Source organism: Phyllobates terribilis, unplaced genomic scaffold (assembly GCF_046119375.1).
Source record: "Phyllobates terribilis strain yellow unplaced genomic scaffold, ASM4611937v1 Scaffold_11__3_contigs__length_659146591, whole genome shotgun sequence".
NCBI lineage: Eukaryota > Metazoa > Chordata > Amphibia > Anura > Dendrobatidae > Phyllobates > Phyllobates terribilis.
The window spans coordinates 27006799-27026701 of NW_027362771.1; the positions used below are offsets into that span (position 1 = coordinate 27006799).

The 19903-nt window shown below is 44.6% G+C and overlaps 1 protein-coding gene across 6 annotated transcripts in view; it reads left to right on the forward strand.

Annotated features, from left to right (window-relative positions):
• HRH2 (histamine receptor H2) overlaps positions 1–15063 on the forward strand; it is a 360194-nt gene extending 345131 nt beyond the window's left edge. For 3 of the 6 annotated variants that reach the window (XR_012251165.1, XR_012251167.1, XR_012251168.1), the window contains one exon: positions 14676–14809. Coding sequence is in view for 2 of the 6 variants with exons in the window: in XM_073651145.1 (XP_073507246.1) it covers positions 14673–14868 (196 nt within the window). In the remaining 4 variants the exon portion in view is untranslated. Of the gene's footprint in view, positions 1–14672 lie in introns of all 6 variants that reach the window. The other 3 variants (XR_012251166.1, XM_073651145.1, XM_073651146.1) reach the window with 3 other exon arrangements.
• Positions 15064–19903: the final 4840 nt, after the last annotated feature.

Below are 19903 nucleotides of genomic sequence, written 5' to 3' on the forward strand. Positions count from 1 at the left end.
GCTGGGGCAGATGTTTGAAGCCTGGGAAGGGGGTAATACCCACGGAGCTTCCCAGGCTACTAATATCAGCCCCCAGCTGAATACATAGCCTTTACTAGCTATTAAAATGGGGGACCCCCTCAAAAAATGACGTGGGGTCCCCCCTAATTTAATAGCTAGCAAAGGCTAGGCAGACAGCTGGGGGCTGATATTAATAGCCCAGGAAGGGAGCCATGAATATTGGCCCCCTCCCAGGCTAGAAACACCAGCCGTCAGCCGCCCCAGAAATGGCGCATCCATAGGATGCGCCAATTCTGGCACTTAGCCTCGCTCTTCCCACTGCCCTATAGCGGTGGCAGTGGGGTAATAGGGCAGGGGTTGATGTCAGCTTATAATGCCAGCTGACATCAAGCCCAGGTTAGTAATGGAGAGGTGTCTATAAGACACCCCCATTACTAACCCCATAGTCAAAGTTAAAAAAAAAACACAAACACCCAGAATAAAGTCCTTTAATTGAAATAAACACACAATTCTTTATTGTTCTAAATTAAACCATACTTACCATCACGCCCATTCCAGCTGAAGCCAACGATCTCCTGCAATAAAAGAAAAATAATAAAGCAACCTCATCCTTACCTTTCCATGGTTCCCACGATGGCTCCAGCTCTGCTACATCGAGATGACAGGCTGGACCGCAGCAGAACGCTGCCATCCAGCCTGTCATCCCACGGACACTGAAAAGCGCAGGAATGCTTGTGCTCCTCAGTGTCTCTCTGTGACGGCATCCAGATGAGCCGACAATGAACTCGGCTCACCTCATGCACGTCACTGACAGCGTGGGAGAATTCTCCTGCACTCAGCGCTTCAGCGTGAGAATTTTCCCACGCTGTCAGTGACGTGCATGAGGTGAGGTCATGTCCAATGAACTCAGCTCACCTCATGCACATCACTGACAGCGTGGGAGAATTCTCACGCTGAAGCGCTGAGTGCAGGAGAATTCTCCCACGTTGTCAGTGACGTGCATGAGGTGAGCCGAGTTCATTGGACATGACCTCACCTCATGCACGTCACTGACAGCGTGGGAAAATTCTCCTGCACTCAGCGCTTCAGCGTGAGAATTTTACCACGCTGTCAGTAACGTGCATGAGGTGAGCCGAGTTCATTGGACATGAGCTCGGCTCATCTGGATGCCGTCACAGAGAGACACTGAGGAGCGCAAGCATGCCTGCGCTTCTCAGTGTCTGCGGGATGACAGGATGGATTGCAGCGTTCTGCTGCGGTCCAGCCTGTCATCTCGATGTAGCAGAGCTGAAGCTGTCGTGGGAACCATGGAAAGGTAAGGATGATGTTGGTTTATTATTTTTCTTTTATTGCAGGAGATCCTTGGCTTCAGCTGGAATGGGCGTGATGGTAAGTAGAGTTTAATTTAGAACAATAAAGAATTGTGTCTTTATTTCAATTAAAGGACTTTATTCTGGGTGTTGTGTTTTTTTTTAAATACTTTACTAGAAATTCATGGTGGTCATGTCTAATATTGGCGTGACCCCATGAATTTCGGGCTTAGGGCCAGCTGATAATGCCAAGCTGGCGTTAACCCCTTTATTACCCAGTGAGCCACCGCACCAGGGCCCTGGATGAGTTGGGTACAGCGCCAGAAGATGGCGCTTCTATGAATGCGCCATTTTCCGGGGTGGCTGCGGACTGCAATTTGCAGCGGGTGGGGCCCAGAAAGCTTGGGTCTCCCTGCGCTGCAGATTCCAGCCCCCAGCTGCCTAGTTGTTCCTGGCTGGACACAAAAATAGGGCGAAGCTCCACGTATTTTTTTTTAAATTATTTCATGAAATTCATGAAATAATTAAGAAAAAAAGGGCTTCCCTATATTGTTGTGTCCGGCCAGGTACAAATAGGCAGCTGGTGGTTGGGGGAAGCCCGTTCCTGCCTGCTGTACCTGGCTGGACACAAATATAGGGCGAAGCCCCACATCAATTTTTTTTTAATTATTTCAGGAATTTCCTGAAATAATTAAAAAAAAATTGACGTGGGGCTTCGCCCTATATTTGGGTCCAGCCAGGTACAGCAGGCAGGAATGGGCTGCCCCCAACCACCAGCTGCCTATTTGTACCTGGCCGGACACAACAATATAGGGAAGCCCTTTTTTTCTTTATTATTTCATGAATTTCATGAAATAATTAAAAAAAAAAATACGTGGGGCTTCTCCTTATTTTTGTGTCCAGCCAGGTACAACTAGGCAGCTGGGGGATGGAATCTGCAGCGCAGGGAGGCCCAAGCTTTCTGGGCCCCCCCCCGCTGCAAATTGCAGTCCGCAGCCACCCCGGAAAATGGCGCGTTCATAGAAGCTGGATGCTGTACCTGGCTGGCATACAAAAATATAGCAAAGCCCACGTCAAAATTTTTGGGAAAAATTAATTAAAAAATAAATAATAATTTAGGGACTGCATCTTTATTAACTCCTCAAATGTCATTTAGTGTTAAAATAAAGGATTTATTTAAAAAAAAAATTGGCGTGGGATCCCCCATAATTTTAGTCTCTAGCGGAGGTTAAGCAGACAGCTGGGGCAGATGTTTGAAGCCTGGGAAGGGGGTAATACCCACGGAGCTCCCCAGGCTACTAATATCAGCCCCCAGCTGAATACCTAGCCTTTACTAGCTATTAAAATGGGGGACCCCCCCAAAAAAATGACGTGTGGTCCCCCCTATTTTAATAGCTAGCAAAGGCTAGGCAGACAGCTGGGGGCTGATATTAATAGCCCAGGAAGGGTGCCATGAATATTGGCCCCCTCCCAGGCTAGAAACACCAGCCGTCAGCCGCCCCAGAAATGGCGCATCCATAGGATGCGCCAATTCTGGCACTTAGCCTCGCTCTTCCCACTGCCCTGTAGCGGTGGCAGTGGGGTAATAGGGCTGGGGTTGATGTCAGCTTATAATGCCAGCTGACATCAAGCCCAGGTTAGTAATGGAGAGGTGTCTATAAGACACCCCCATTACTAACCCCAAAGTGCCAACTCTGGCACTTTGCCTCGCTCTTCCACGCTGCCCTGGTGCGGTGGCAGGGGGTAATAGGGCTGGGGTTCATGTCAGCGCCAGCTGCCATGAAGCCCAGGTTAGTAATGATGGGCGTCTATAAGACACCCCCATTACTAACCTACAAAGTGTTAAAAAGAAAAAACACACTACACCCAGAAAAAAATAATTTATTTGAAATAAAACACACCATTTTATTTAATTCTTAGTTTACTAAAAAAAAAAAATAGTTACCTGTCCACGTTCCTGCGCTGATCTCTCATGCACAGCTGTCACATCTGGAGATGGTGACAGCTGTGCATGGCTGCTGTAAGCTCACGCTGCCGGGAACACGTCCGCTCCCGGCAGCGGGAGCCCCTGACTGAGGTCACCGGAGTGCATTCAGTCAGCGCAGCTCCGGAGACCTCCTTTACGGCACTGCTGTACCGTGGGAATTTCTCACGATACAGCAGGGCCATAAAGGAGCTGACCGGAGCAGGGCTGCCTGAACTCCGGCGAACCCGCTCATGCAATGACGGGGCTGCTTTACGGCCCCGTCATTCTAGCGGCGGCTGCGGTTCAGAGCGGTCACATTCTATGTGGCTGCTCTAAACTGGAGATCATCGTGGGACACTCGTGGACTACTACGGAGGAGTAAGGATAAGGTTGTGGTTTATTATTTTATATTTTATTACAGGAGATCGATGGCTTCGGGGAATTAGGTGTCTAGGTGAGTATAGGTGTAGTTTTTTATTTTTTACTTTATTTTAGGTGGCGATCGGCGGGGACAGGTAATGTATGAACTAATTTATTGTAGGTAACCACTGGCCACCAATGACATGTATTTAACATTTATTGGGGACACAGTAGGGCAATTTAAATAGCAGGATCAGGCTGATGGGAACTACTGCTCCCATCGAGCTGATCCTGCTGGCACGAGTGGACCGGGGACAGACATAGGCCGATGGGAGTAGTAGTGTCACATCGGCCTATGTCTGCCTGCACGCACACACCCCCAGACATCGCACAGACACCGCGCACACCCGGAAACACCACAGACATCGCACAGACACAGCGCACACTCGCAGACATCGCACAGACACCGCACACACCCGCACACACTCGCACACATCGCACAGACACCGCGCACACCCGCAGACATCGCACAGACACCGCGCACACCCGCACACATCGCACAGACACCGCGCACACCCGCACACATCGCACAGACACCCACACACACCAATCATGACGGGTCTGATGGTCTGGGAGGTGAGGCTGACCTGTGCGGCCGTGGGAAAGTTCATGTTAGTTCATGCAATGCAGTCAAGCATGAACTCACATGAACCCTCTGAGGGCACCGCGGCTACTTCCAATGAACAGCTGATCAGCATCACCTGATACCTCAGCTGTTCATTTGAAATAACCGGCGGGAAAGCGCAGCACAGAACGGGAAAGCCGGCGGTGAAGTCTTTTCATTGCCGGCTTCCCCGCCCGGGTCCTTCGCTCCCCGCTCCTTGGTGTTGTGCTCCCCGCCCGGTCCTAACTTACGATTGGGATTGGAGGTGGCGAGAGGAGCAGAGGATCGGGGTGAGAGGCTGCGGGGAAGCAGAATGGGGCCGTGTGATTGTTTAAAAGCCGGCGGCTTTTTACCGCCCGCCGGCTTTTAAACAATCAGGAGAATTCTCCCACGCTGGGATGGCATTCTGATGACAGGCTGGATCTCAGCAGAGCGCTGCCACCCAGCTTGTCATCCTTCAGAGACACTGCAGAGCGCAGGCATTATGGGAACTTCCGATTCCGGTATTCGATATTGTAAAAGTATCGGAATTAAGTATCGGAATTCCGATACCGCGAATATCGGCCGATACCCGATATTTCAGTATCGGAATGCTCAACACTACCTGTGACATGAAACTGTCTTCCACAACCTCTTCTTTGTAGCAGAGTTTTGTTGTTCCTCATCCAGTTTTAAACCTCACACAGTGCTGATTCACCCTTAATGACCACCAAAACACCTTTTTTACTGACCTGAGAAATAAAAAAAGAGCATCCAACCACAGCTTAACATGCCGCGGCTTAAGCCTTATACTATAGCTAACAGTTTGCTGCATTGGCCATGATTGGTGTTTGCTGTTTAACCCACTAGATGCTGATGTCAATAAGAACAGCATCATTGAATGGTTAACAGGAGAAGGGTATTCGCTCTTTAATCCCATCAGAACCCAGTGATCGAGATTGTGTGGTTCCAATGGTTGCCATGACAAGCTAAACAATGGCCTCGAGGTCTGCCAGCTATGATAACCTGGAAGAATGTTAGCAACATTTTTTGTCCTATGCAGATAAAGGCAATGCTAGCCCCCCCAAACAAAGCAATAGATCAGAGACTAAGGCAACAGGACCCATGATACCCCCCCTGCTCCAATTGGTCAAGAAGCTCTGATGACCACTTCCACTAGAACTGTTAGCTTTCTTCACCAGAAAATACTAGGAAAAGTAAAAAAAAGTGGTATACTTTAGGGGTGTGACTTAACAGGGAGTGCAATTTCAAACTTAGATGTAGAATCATTCATTGTTTGTAGACCATTTATACATTACAAGAGATAAATTCTAGCGTTATTTATCCCTGACATATCATATTTTAAATGTAAGGCCCAAGGATAGTCATGGAAACGACTATAGCTTAACTATAATTGGGACCATATGTTTTCAATTAAGATGTCCAGCATTTGGAGGATACCCTAATGTAAAATAAGCAGGCCCTATAATAAATAAAGGGATACATCTGATGGTTTTTGCCACCGTCATGCAATAAATACTGCTTGCAAGAAAATTGATTGTGGTTCAGGTAATGTATTCACGTACTGATGGTGTTTGTGGTGCCATATTCTAGAACTGTTGGTGGCTCTGGTGACGTATTCCTGTACTGATGTTGGTTCTGGTGCCACATTCTGGTTTTCATGACATAGTGATGTAGTAATGGTTGTTCTGGCACTGTATTCATGTACTTCTGATGGCTCTGGTGATGTATTCATGTAGTTATGATAGTTCTGGGGAGGAATTCATCTCCTGAACCCTCATCAGTAAATGAATATGAAACCAAAATCACTATATAAAGAGCACACCAGAGCCATCAATAGTACATGAATATGGCACCAGAACCATCATCAGTAAATGAATATGTCATCAGAACCACCAGCAGTATATGAATACATCACCATAACATCATCAGTACATGAATGCATCACCTGAACCTCTATCAGTACATGAATATGGCACCAAAACCACCATCAGTACATGAATACGTCACCATAACCACCATCAGTACATGAATACATCACCAGAAACATCAGTACATGATTACATTACCAGAACCATCATAAGTATTTGAATACAAGAATTTAATTTAGTACAGCAATCAACTGTAATGTCAAGTCAGCTCCACTGGAAGCACAGTACTAATGAAATGTAATCAGTATCACAAATAAACATTTACATCCAGGTACCCTATAGATAACATCTTCTATGATAGGAGTTGTCTCTTTCTTTTCTTCTCAATTTTGTCTAGATTACATGATGACTTTTCACAGCCACAGCTCATCATTGCAGACTTCCCTCTTCTCAGGTCTTCTGCATCACATCCCGACATGGTGCCGTTAAAATAAGAGTCTCATTATAATGACTTTTGCATAAAAATATCTGCCCATACTAAGCCCTAAATAAGCCTTCTATGGAATCTGGCCTCCACACTGTCTGCCCTTATTAGCCACACCCGTCACACTGTCCACCTTAATGAGCTATAACCAATACACTGTCCGCAATTATCAGCTATAACCGCCACACCATCGGCCTTTATGAATCACGGCCTATACCAGGCCGTGCCCTCATCACTGTTTTCCCTTATGAGTATAAATTCCCCCTCTATGCTAACTTCTCTCCATACACTGCCCCCTCACCATATACATTCTGTGCCTCCTCTTTAGACTATGCACTCATTCTGCCCAACATGCTGGCCTCTTCAAACTATACCCCCTCCTCACACTGTCCTCCTACACAATATCATGGTCACTACAGCCGCCCATTATAGTATGATGTTCACCACAGCCCATTATATAGTATGGTCACCACTACAGCCCCCCATATACATTGTGATGTCCACCACAGCCCCCACATATAATATGAAGGTCCCCATAGCACTCCACACAGTATGATGGCCCCACAGCCCCCAATAAAGTATAAAATCCCCCACAGTCACTTATATACAGTAAAATGTCCCCCACAGCATTCCCCACAGTATGACATCCACTACAGTCCCCTATCCAGTATGGTCACCACAGGCCCCAATATAATGTCTCCCACAGCACCCTATACAGTATGGTCACTACAACCACCGGTATAATGTCCCTCACAGCCCCCTATACTGTATGGGCACCACAGTCCCATAGTATAATGTCTCCTGCAGCCCCATGCACAGTATGGTCACCAAAGGCCTCAATATAAGGTCCCCAAGAGCCCCCAATAAAGTATGCTCACCTAACCCCCCTATAAGTTTGATATCCCAATAGACCCAAGTATATTGTCCCCCACAGCCTTATTAATAGTATTACGTCTCTACAGCCTGCTATAATGTCACCCACAGCCCCCCATATAATGAAATAACCCCACAGCTTAGGCATAATGTCCCTCACAGCTCCCCCCTATAATATGATGTCCCCCACAGACCCTCATATAATATATTTCCCACAGACTCATGTAATATGATGTTCCCCACAGACCCTCATATAATATGATGTCTGCCACAGCCTCTCATATACTATAATTGTTAGAACCCTCCTGTTAGCTCTTTTTCTATTTTGTTGGTCACATGACTTTCTGCCTATATAATCCAGCTCTGCCCTTCTGGCCTTGCTGGACTTCAGTGTTACATTTACTCTTAAGCTAGCCAGGTGCCTTGTACCTAACTCTGTAATTTGCTTGGTCTTTGGACCACTAGTACTTTTTGTTTGTTTGTCTTTGCTCTGCTACAATTTCTGCTAGGAGGTGTCCAACTATATCCCAGTCCTTAGTTCTTGTAGGGACCCCTCCCTTATATCTATAGGTCTGCGTTCAGACTAGCCGAGGACTTAGGCGGGTCTGTTCACAAGGAACAGGTCCTCCGCTGCATCGTAGGGAATCAGCTTAGGCCTATTGAAGGGACAGTTTTCCTATCTTTCCTTAGTGCTTGTAGCAGTTCATAACAGTAAGTCCAGCCCAAAATAAAACACTCTAAGGAAAGTAATCCAGATATCAGCATGGTGTCGGTTCAGGAGTTGGCTCAACGCCTGCAGGGACTGTCCTTGGAGGTGGCCGAGCTCCAGCAACACGTGAGTAGCTGTCCTGGAGCGCATTTTGTCGAACCGAAGGAAGGACTGCCAGATTTTTTTTATGTTAAACAGCAAGATTTTTTTTCCTTTAAAAACACTTGTTTATTATATTTTCGTGTAAGACCCAGATCCTCTGGGAATGAATCACAGAGCATTGGGTTTATAATGTCACTTTTGCGCAAATAACCACAGGGATGGGCCTTTTCTCTACAACCTAATGATTTGTGTTTTAGATCTGTGGAAGATTTTTTTTCTGCTATGGGGTTGTTGTATGATGATCCTGATCGAGTCTCATCTGCTGAAACGGAATTAAGACGTTTGAAGCAGGGATCAGGTGATGTGGAAAATTATTGTACATACTTCAGAAGATGGTCGGCCGAAGTGGAATGGAATGACTCAGCATTAAAATGTCTGTTTCTTGCTGGTCTAGGTGAAAGGGTTAAGGATCTGCTGATTGCCTTCCCAAAACCTGCAACCTTGCAGGAGGCAATGCAATTAGCTATACGTGTGGACAGGAGACTGCGTGCTAGGATTAATGAAGAGAAATCTACTGCTATGGCAGCTCCTAGTTTTCAGAGGGTCTGCTCGGAAGGTGGAGAACCGATGAAGATTGGGACGATGTCACCCCACTCTCAGGAAAAAGACCGCAGGTTTGCTAAGGGATTATGTTTTTATTGCGGTAAATCTGACCACTTTATTAAGAACTGTGTGCTTCGTTTGAACAAAGAAAAAAAAAAAGAGGTCAGTTACGCCCGTATAGCTTGTTTAAACTCAAAAGGAGTATTTCTTTCTGGAAGCACCTCATTCCAGGAGGAGTTGATTGAATTTCGGGTATTTGTGGATTGTGGTTCTACACTCAATGTAATTGATAAGGGATTTTTGGAAAAATTTAAATTAGAATCCAAAGTTTTGTCATCTCCTATTTCTGTGGTTGCTGTTGATGGCTCTCCCTTGAAATGTATTACTAACAAGGTTTTTGAATTTCCCCTCACCATTAATGGTATTCACCAAGAGAATTTGGATTTAGCGGTATTAAATAATTTGCCTTCTCCAGTGGTTTTGGGGTTACCTTGGTTAAAATTGCACAATCCTGTACTGGACTGGTCTACCCATGAAATTAAGTCTTGGAGTCCTAAGTGTCATGATAAATGTTGTAACAGTCGCATTGCTGCTGTGGAAAGAGGGGAATTAACTGTACCTATTCAGGATTTTTGGAAGGTTTTTTCTGAGGAGGAGTCGCAAGTTTTGCCTCCTCATAGGGACTATGATTGCACCATTGAGTTTGTTCCTGGAGCTACTCTTCCCAAGAGTCGCTTATTTAATCTGACTATCCCTGAGAGAAAGGCCTTGGAGGAATACATACAGACAAGCTTGGCCGGCGGTCACATTAGACCTTCTAAGTCTCCTGTGGCTGTTGAATATTTTTTTGTAAGAAAAAAGGACGGCGGTTTACGTCCATGTCTGGACTTTCACGAAATTAATAAAATTACCGTACGCAATTCCTACCCACTGCCATTAATTCCTGACTTGTTCATCCAGTTAGTGGGGGCCAAGTGGTTCTCTAAAATTGATCTCCGGGGGTCATACAATTTGTTACGTATGAAGGAAGGTGATGAATGGAAAACTGCTTTTAACACTCCGGTGGGTCATTTTGAGAATCTGGTTATGCCTTTTGGTCTTACCAATGCACCAGCGTTTTTTCAAAACCTTATTAATGACATCCTAAGACCGTTGATTGGTAAGAATGTGGTGGTGTATTTGGATGACATTTTGATTTATTCGCCGGATCTGGAGTCTCATTGGCAGAGCATACGTGAGGTATTGCAGTTGTTAAGTGACAATTCGCTTTTTGCTAAGCTGGAGAAATGTGAGTTCGCTGTGCAGAGAATTAGTTTTTTGAGCTACATTATCTCCAGCGAGGGCTTTGAGATGGACCCGGTGAAGTTTCAGGCGGTGCAGGAATGGCCTAGGCCTATTGGTTTGAAATCGATACAGAGATTTTTGTGTTTTGCCAATTATTACAGAAAATTCATTAAGAATTTTTCTATAATTGTTAAGCCGCTGATCGATCTCACCAGGAAAGGTGCGAATACGGTTCAGTGGACTACGGAGGCCATTGAAGCTTTTGTGTATCTCAAGGAGAGGTTCAGTTCTGCCCCCATCCTTATGCAGCCTGATGAGACCAAGCCTTTTTTGGTCGAGGTTGATGCTTCTTCGGTGGGGGTCGGGGCTGTTTTGTCTCAGGGAAACAAGGATGGAGTACATCCCTGTGCCTTTTTTTAAAAAAAAATTTCTGAGACCGAACTTAATTATGATGTTGGTAATCTGGAATTGCTGGCAATTAAACTCGCATTTGAACATTGGCGTCATCTCTTGGAAGGTGCTAAATTTCCCATTCAGGTTTTCACTGATCATAAGAATCTGATCTATCTTGATGCTGCCAAGCGCTTGAATGCCCGTCAGGCTAGGTGGGCACTTTTTTTTTTGCGGTTTAATTTTTCTGTTACTTACATCCCGGGTACCAAGAATGTAAAGGCTGATGCTTTATCTCGCAGCTTTTCTCCCATGGTTGGTACCGAGGAGGAGGAGAGCATTTTACAGGAAGGTGTTGTGATGGCAGCATTGGACTCCGTTTTGGAAGATGGGATTCTGAAAGCCCAGGAGGATGCCCCGTCTAACACTCCCCATGGGAGGTTGTTTGTGCCTAGAAACTTTAGGAGAGATTTGATTGTGGAGTGTCATGAGTCTCGGTTGGCAGGTCATCCAGGAATTTCTGAGACTAAGAGACTTGTAGGTCGCAGTTTTTGGTGGCCTGGGTGGCAGAAGGAAGTCATTAAGTGGGTGCGTCAATGTACTGTGTGTGCTAGATCTAAGTTTTCTCATGCTCCTGCTGCGGGGTTGCTTTGCCCTCTGGAGGTTCCTAGTGCACCTTGGACACATCTTGCTATGGATTTTATTACTGAACTTCCTGCCTCTGAGGGTTTCACTGTCATCTGGGTGGTCGTGGACCGTTTTAGCAAGATGTGTCACTTGGTTCCTTTCATCAAACTGCCCTGCGCTAAGACCCTCGCTAAGGCTTTTGTCAAGGAAATTGTCAGACTCCATGGCATTCCTACCGACATTGTTTCCGATAGGGGACCTCAGTTCGTGGCTCGTTTTTGGCGTGCCTTTTGTGACAGGTTGGGAGTTCATTTGTCATTTTCATCTGGATATCATCCTGAGTCTAATGGACAGACAGAAAGAAAGAACCAGGATGTTGAACACTTTTTGCGTTGTTTTGTGGCTGACAATCAAGAGGGGTGGTCTGAGTTTCTGCCACTTGCTGAATTTGCTCTTAACATCCATACATCCTCTTCTGCTGGGTGTTCTCCTTTTTTCTGTTGTACTGGGAGACATCCGTCGTTTGGGTCATTCTCCAAATTGGTATCGGCTGTGCCGGAGAAGGAGAATTTTTCCGGTGATTTGGAGAGAGTTTGGACTGATGTACGTTGTAACCTTCAAGAGGCTAACAAAAAATCTAAGAGGCAATTTGACAGGAAACGTCAAGAGGTTTTGTTTACAGTAGGTGACATGGTTTGGTTGTCCTCTAAGAATCTGCAGTTGAGGATTCCTTCTAAGAAATTGGGCCCAAAATTTGTAGGGCTGTTTAAAGTACTTCAGGTAGTTAACCAATCTGCTGTTAGGTTGGAGGTCCCCACCTCCTGGAAGATTAATCCGGTGTTTCATGTTTCCTTATTGAAAAAAGCTGAGGTTTCGGATAGGGACGCCACTGTCTCTGTTCCTCCGGTGGTGGAAGACGGTGAATATGAAATTTCTCGCATTCTTAATTCTAGATGGCATAGAGGAAGATTGCAGTATCTCGTCGCTTGGAAAGGTTTCGGTCCCGAGGATAACTCCTGGGTAAAGGCGGATGATGTCTCTGCTCCTAGACTTGTCGGAGCATTTCACAGGAGGTTTCCTGATAGACCTGGGCCTGGAGGATCCGGAGGATCCTCATAGAAGAGGGGGTACTGTTAGAACCCTCCTGTTAGTTCTTTTTCTATTTTGTTGGTCACATGACTTTCTGCCTATATAATCCAGCTCCGCCCTTCTGGCCTTGCTGGACTTCAGTCTTACATTTACTCTTAAGTTAGCCAGGTGCCTTGTACCTAACTCTGTAGTTTGCTTGGTCTTTGGACCACTAGTACTTTTTGTTTGTTTGTCTTTGCTCTGCTACAATTTCTGCTAGGAGGCGTCCAACTATATCCCAGTCCTTAGTTCTTGTAGGGACACCTCCCTTATATCTATAGGTCTGCGTTCAGACTAGCCGAGGACTTAGGCGGGTCTGTTCACAAGGAACAGGTCCCCCGCTGCATTCTAGGGAATCAGCTTAGTCCTATTGTAGGGACAGTTTTCCTATCTTTCCTTAGTGCTTGTAGCAGTTCATAACCATAATGTCCCCCACAGACCCTCACATAATATTATGTCCCCCACAGACCCCCATATAATATGATGTCCCCCATAACCACTTATATACTAAAATTTCCCTCACAACCCCTCATATGATGTCCCCCACAGCCCCTCATGTGGTGTCTCTCACAGTCCCTATTTAATGGACAAACATAAAACCAATTTTACAAAGGCTATACTTACCTAATCCAAGTTCCCCATCCACCGCAGTCTCCGTCTCCTCTTCTATATTGAATAGCAGTAGGTGCTGGACTGTGCGATGCAGTGATGCCATCACGCCAATCGAAATCTGCATGGTTCCATCCTTCAACAGGTCACAGGCTGAAAATAGACTGCATCTTGCTGGAGTTCCTGGAGGAGCGAAGAGCTGATCAGAGCCCCTCTGCTCCAGTCCTGGGTAGCGCTCACATTAATTGTATTTACGTTCTAAAGACGCAAATGCAATTTGTGTGCAGGGAGGTAACGCCGACCACTGACACCACTCACCATTGTGGCTGCTCCTCTGCCAACAGTGTGCTGAATGGCTGCAGCCGGAAGGATCAGGTAACCCCCGGCATTCAGCAATATCAGTTTTCCTTTCTTTTTTTAAACTGCGCCATCTCAGTGAGGAAATACGTAGCACCTCAGGTGGATGCTTTCCATGCCTACCCTTCTTCCCAGCACTGAAAATATAAGTTTTCATTCCATTCATTCCAATTTGCATTAATTCCTGTGAAGTACCTGAAGGGTTATCAAACTTACTGATAGCTGTTTTGAACACCATGAGCGGTGCTGTATTTTCAACGGTATACATTTGGGGGGCTTTCCAATTTATATGGCTCTTAAAGACACTTTAAAACTGAAGAGGTCTCTAAAAAACATGTGTTGTAAGTTTCTTTGAAAAAAGCGAAACATTGCTGCTAATATATTAACCCTTCTTACATCTCAACAAACAATAATGCAAAGGTAAAATAGACATGGGGACTTTTCTTCTATTAAAAGGTCCAAAACTTAATTTTATTTTCATTCTAAACCCTATGAGTTTAAAATAATAATCTATTTTTTCTAATATACTTTATTTAAATATTCCCTATCCTTCCCTAGCAACACTATCCAACTATTTTATTTTTTTCTACCGCTTTCTCTTTGATGACACTTCATTTTAGACTCTAGTGCATGCTGAATACTCAAACAAAGTGTTATCAGGGGGCAGAGACTGTGGTCACTGCCACAGCCTTTGTCGCCTACCTGAAACAAAGCTTTCTCAGTAATCTCCATTTCAGGGATGGGGCTAGTCCCTGCACTACTGAGCATGCATTGGTTTTCAATTTTGTGCACTGTTCTTCTCAGTGCACAGTGACAATTCACTCTCTTGCCAACTCTGATCAGAAGTGATGAGAAACAGAGCGCACTGTCATTACAAAGTATAAGTACAGAACAAGCGAGCAGAGAAAAGCACTGCACCAGAGAGTGACAATTTCTGATCAGAGCTGGCGAGAGAACACATTGTTACTGTGCACTGAAAACAGTGCACATTGAACAGTGCATAAAATGAAAACCAACACATGGGTTTCGGGGTCAGGGACTAGCCCAGCCCCTGAAACGGAGGTCACTAATGATGTATGTCAAAATATGTGTTTTGGTGTATTATATGAGATATGATACTGTATCAATGGCACATGTAGGTTATGACAAAATGGCAGAATTTATAAGTGTTGAATTACCAATTATCATGCTGCTTGACCAAACTGTGTAAGATGTAACCATACTGTTATGATTAGATTTTTTAACTGGTATGCTATTTACTCCTTTAAATTTAGTGATGAATAAATGTAATTTAGTATAGTTCTGTATTTAATTATTTTTCCTTTTTTTCTTAAGCAGGACTCATCCTAGATGGTGTAGAATGTGTTTGGATTACATGACCTGCAGAGCAAGACTGTGGCTTCTTAAATATCTCCCAAAACAGAGCATATGGACTTCATTGTTAAAGAAATCTGTGTCTGGAGCTTCAAGTGAGGTGCATGTTCTGCAGCCGTTTTCATCACTGCCATCACAGGACACAGTACAAAAGTAAAAATCTTTGATGTTTTTACTGGTTCAGGACCATGGAGACCCTACTGGCCTAGATCTAGGTCACAAATTTTTGGAGATTAAGCAATCTTTTAAGTAGAATCTGAAGGTTGTATATATCAACAAAATGCAGATTCATTAAAGAAATAACTAAAAATAAAGATGATGGAAAAATAAAAAACTTTTATCTCTATATAAACTGCCTGTAAAATTGATTAGATGATTTGTACTGTAAAGTACTTTTCAACACTATAAATGTAACTCTTCAACTGTCGTCTCTGTTTTAATACCATTAGTTTCAATATGAAGCATTATAAGTTAATATCTAGTGAGACTGTCGATGACTTGGAAGACAAACTTCATAAGAGTGGGTATGCTTAAAGCTGTCAGCAGTTTGAATTTTGGCCAAAGTTTTCATTATAGATATAATTCCGACATATTTAAACATGTTTACACTCGTCCATAACAAGGCACCTATACAGTGGCTTATAATGTTGAGCTAGCCATATTTTATAACGGCATTACATTCTCTTACATGTCAGCATGTTTTCATTTATTTTTGTATAGCCAATAAATTTGCCTATCTGCATATTAGTCACAATAACTACGTTAAAGGAAAAGGAACCCTTGTAGCAAACCTTCGTCATAACATATGTCATTCAAGGCATTGACTTGGTTTTGCACAACTCACGTTGTGATGTCATGACGCCACAAGTGTTCTTTCTGACATCAATGGACTACTCACCATCAGAAGCTGAGCGACAAGATTATTATTTCTTTCAGAATTGTTTAATCCCTTTCCTGGCCCTCTACAAATAAGCAAAAAGGCAGACAACCAGCTTTCAGTTTGTTGACTATTCACAAAATAAAGCAGAAAAAAATTGGAGTCAGGAGAAAAATGTGCTAATTTGTATCCCTTATTATTCTTCTTTGAACCAAACACCTCTTAGTTGATTTATGAAGTCATCACGTTCAGTTCACAACTTTGATGTGGTCATAAATCAGCTTGGATAGTTAAAGTGAACCCAACATGTGATACATGCTTCCCAAACCATGGGCAGCGTATATTAGGCATTGGCTGTATGATCACAGCCATGTATGTTTGACTCTGAAACTGCAGCATTTCATAGAAAAACATACTTCTAATAGCGGCTTGGTACCGAGCTGCAAGGTAACTAGTCATACATGTGGGTCCCCAGCAGCTTCTCCTCTCCCACTGACAGTGAATGACAAGCTTCTGCCTATACACATGGGTGGGGAGAAGCCACAAGTGACCCATCTGTATGACTAGTCACCGGTGCGGCACGATCCCCAGCGACTATTAAAAAAATGTTTTTCTCTGAAGCACCAAAGCATTTCAGAGACATACATGCATTGCTGTGATCAAACAGCCATTGACCGATAGATGCTGCCCCCATTAGGGGCAGCTTGTATCACTTGTCAGGTTCTGTTGAAAAAGAAGATAGATGAGAGTCACAAACTCTGAGGTCAAACAAACTCATTGACTGCAATGTACCATCAATTTACAAAGTCTGCAGGAGCCAAACTGTTCAACACCTTTAATGAAATTCTTCTCCAAAAATGTGTTCAGGCAATAATGCACATGTTTAAGTAAAAAAAAATCCCCTATTAGGTTAATATCCTTTAAATACTAACCTGTGTAGAAAATACTTAAAAAAAAGTCCACTTTCCTAAAGGAGTTGTTCATTCATCGAACAACCCCTTCTTAAATACTATATTTTCATTGTAAAATAACTATACTCTACACTTACCTCCCGTATTGGTGCCATTCTAGTGATGTCAGCGCCAGATCTTTAGACAGCATTGCAGCCAATCAATGGTTGTCATTGAGCTGCTGTGCTCTCGATTCCTTCAAACGAACATTGGATCTTGGAGGGAAGGCGAGAGCACCGCAGCCCATTAGCAGCCGCTGATTGGCTGCATGGCTCACGTGGCATAAAATATCACATGATCCCCATGAGACCTAATATATAGGGTATGTTTATTTTACAAGGGGGAATACACCTTGGAGAGATTGATAGAGTAATGGACAACCTCTTCAAGGAAGAACTGTCACTTGCCATAAATATGTACTTTTTACCTGGTTCAAATGCAGCTGATCTCTTGGATGTTTTGTTCTTCCTTGTATGTAAATCTATCTTTCTTTAGCCAACTTGTCTCCATGGAAGGCTTCTTGAGGACCTTGTCCAGTTAGTAAAAAAAGCTAGATTTATATACAGTGAAGAAAGAGGTATATCTCTGGAACGGACAGGCACAGTAACAAAAGAAAAACAAATGCCAGGAAAACAGTGGCATTTATACAAAGTAAAAACTATTACATACAAGTGACGGGTCCTTTTTAATACCGAATGTAAGAAGTATATTAATATTTCTTCTATATAAACTGCCCGTTAAATTGAGTATAGAAGTATATTAATATTTCTTCTACTGTATATGGATTCACCACTCTAATCTGCAATGTGTGAAGTAAAGGAAACATAAAGCCCTTCCCTTTTATAAAACCCCTTTGTACTATGATTAATGATCATATTTGATCCAAAATGCGTCCATTATTGCATTGGTGTCTGTCTGTCTTGCTCCATGTAGATTATTAAATAAAGCCATTATGACATTTTATCAGATTGTTGGAGCTGGTTGTCTTTTTATCCTTCATAAAACTCCATCTTATCAGCCATATGAAAGTGAAAGAGAATAACAGAAAATGTGTTCTCTACAAAATTTCTTTTAGTAGCAGATGTAAATACTTTTATGCCCAAAAACAGCAAAAGTATTCTCAGAGTGATACCTTTATTGACCAACCAGAAAAAAAACATATATGCAAGCTTTCAGAGCACACCGGTAGAGATGAGAAAATGTTTCAATGTTCGGTTTGGATTATGATTGTCAAATTTGCAATATTCACCGATTAATTAGTCGAATATTCGCTGATTAATTAGTCAAATATTCGCCAAACATTGCCGAACGCCATAAGATTCAATGGGGGGCAAAAACAAATGCATACACACAGGGCCGGCTCCAGGTTTTTGTGGGCCCTGGGCGAAAGAGTCTCAGTGGGCCCTTTAACACATAACACGATTCATGATGCACAGAAACCGCAGAGAAATATATATATAGTATAAGGCCAAAGATATCACTTCTTACATTACATGAGTGATATTTATTGTCAATTCCACAATAGCTCAGAAACCGACGAATCGCTCCACACAGCATACTGGCCCCCATATAATGCTCCATACATGATACTGGATCCCATATAACGCTCCAAACAGGATACTGGCCCCCATATAACGCTCCATACAGGATACTGGCCCCCAAATAACGCTCTATGCAGGCTGTGCCCCCACATAATGCTGCATGCAGGCTGTTCCCTCCACATAATGCCTCATGCAGGCTGTTCCCCCCACATAATCCCTCATGCAGGCTGTCCACCCCCCATAATGCCCCACACAACCTGTTACCCCCACATAATGCCCCACGCAGGCTGTTCCCCCCATATAATGCCCCATGCAGGATGTCACACCCCACTCCAATATAATGCCCCATGTAGGATGTCACAACCCCTCCCTTATAATGCCACATGAAGGATGCCACACACCACCCCACCCTTATAATGCCCCATGCAGGATGTCACACCCCCTTACTATGCCCCATGCAGGATGCCCCCCCTCCCTTACTATGCCCCATGCAGGATGTCACCTGCCCCCCCTCCATTATAATGCCCCATGCAGGATGTCACACTGCCCTCCCTTATAATTCCCCATGCAGGATGTCACACCCCCCCACCCTTATAATGCCCCATGCAGGATATCACACACACCCCCTACATTATAATGCCCCATGCAGGATGTCACACCCACTTCCTTATAATGCCCCATGCAGGATGTCACACCCCCCCTCCCTTATAATGCCCCATGCAGGATGTCACCCCCCTCCATTATATTGCCCCATGCAGGATGTCACACCCCCTCCGTTATAATGCCCCATGCAGGAAGACACCCCCCACTTTTAGTGCCCCATGCAGGATGTCACACACCCCCTCCCTTATAATACCCCATGCAGGATGTCACACACACACCCTCACTTATAATGCCCCATGTAGGATGTCACACACCCCCCTCCCTTATAATGCCCCATGCAGGATGTCACACACCTCCCCCTCCCTTATAATGCCCCATGTAGGATTTCACCCCCTCCTCCCTTATAATGCCCCATGCAGGTTGTCACACACACCCCCTCCATTATAATGCCCCATGCAGGATGTCACACCCCCCTCCCTTATAATGCCCCATGCAGGATGACACCCCCTTCGCTTATAGTGTACCATGCAGGATGTCACACACCCCCTCCCTTAAAATACCCCATGTAGGAAGTCATACAACCCCTCCATTATTATTCCCCATGCAGGATGTCACCCCCCCTCCCTTGTAATGCCACATGCAGGATGTCACACCCCCTCCCTTATAATGCCCCATGAAGGATGACACCCCCCCTCGCTTATAATTTTCCATGCAGGATGTCACACCCCCCCTCGCTTATAATGCCCCATGCAGGATGTCACCCCCCCTCCTTTACTATGCCCCATGCAGGATGTCACACCCCCTCCCTTATAATGCCCCATGCAGGATGTCACACACACCCCCTCCATTATAATGCCTCATGCAGGATGTCACATACACCCCCACCATTAAAATGCCTCATGCAGGATGTCACACTCCCTCCTCCCTTGTAATGCCCCATGCAGGATGTCACAACCCCTCCCTTTTAATGCTCCATGCAGGATGACAGCCCCCCTCGCTTATAATGCCCCATGCAGGATGTCATACACCTGCTCCCTTATAATGCCCCATGCAGGATGTCACACACCCCCCCTCCGTGATAATGCCCCATACAGGATGTCACACCCCCTCCCTTATAATGCCCCTTGCAGGATGACACCCCCCTCGCTTATAGTTCCCCAAGCAGGATGTCACACACCCACTCCCTTATAATACCTCATGCAGGATATCACACACCCCCTC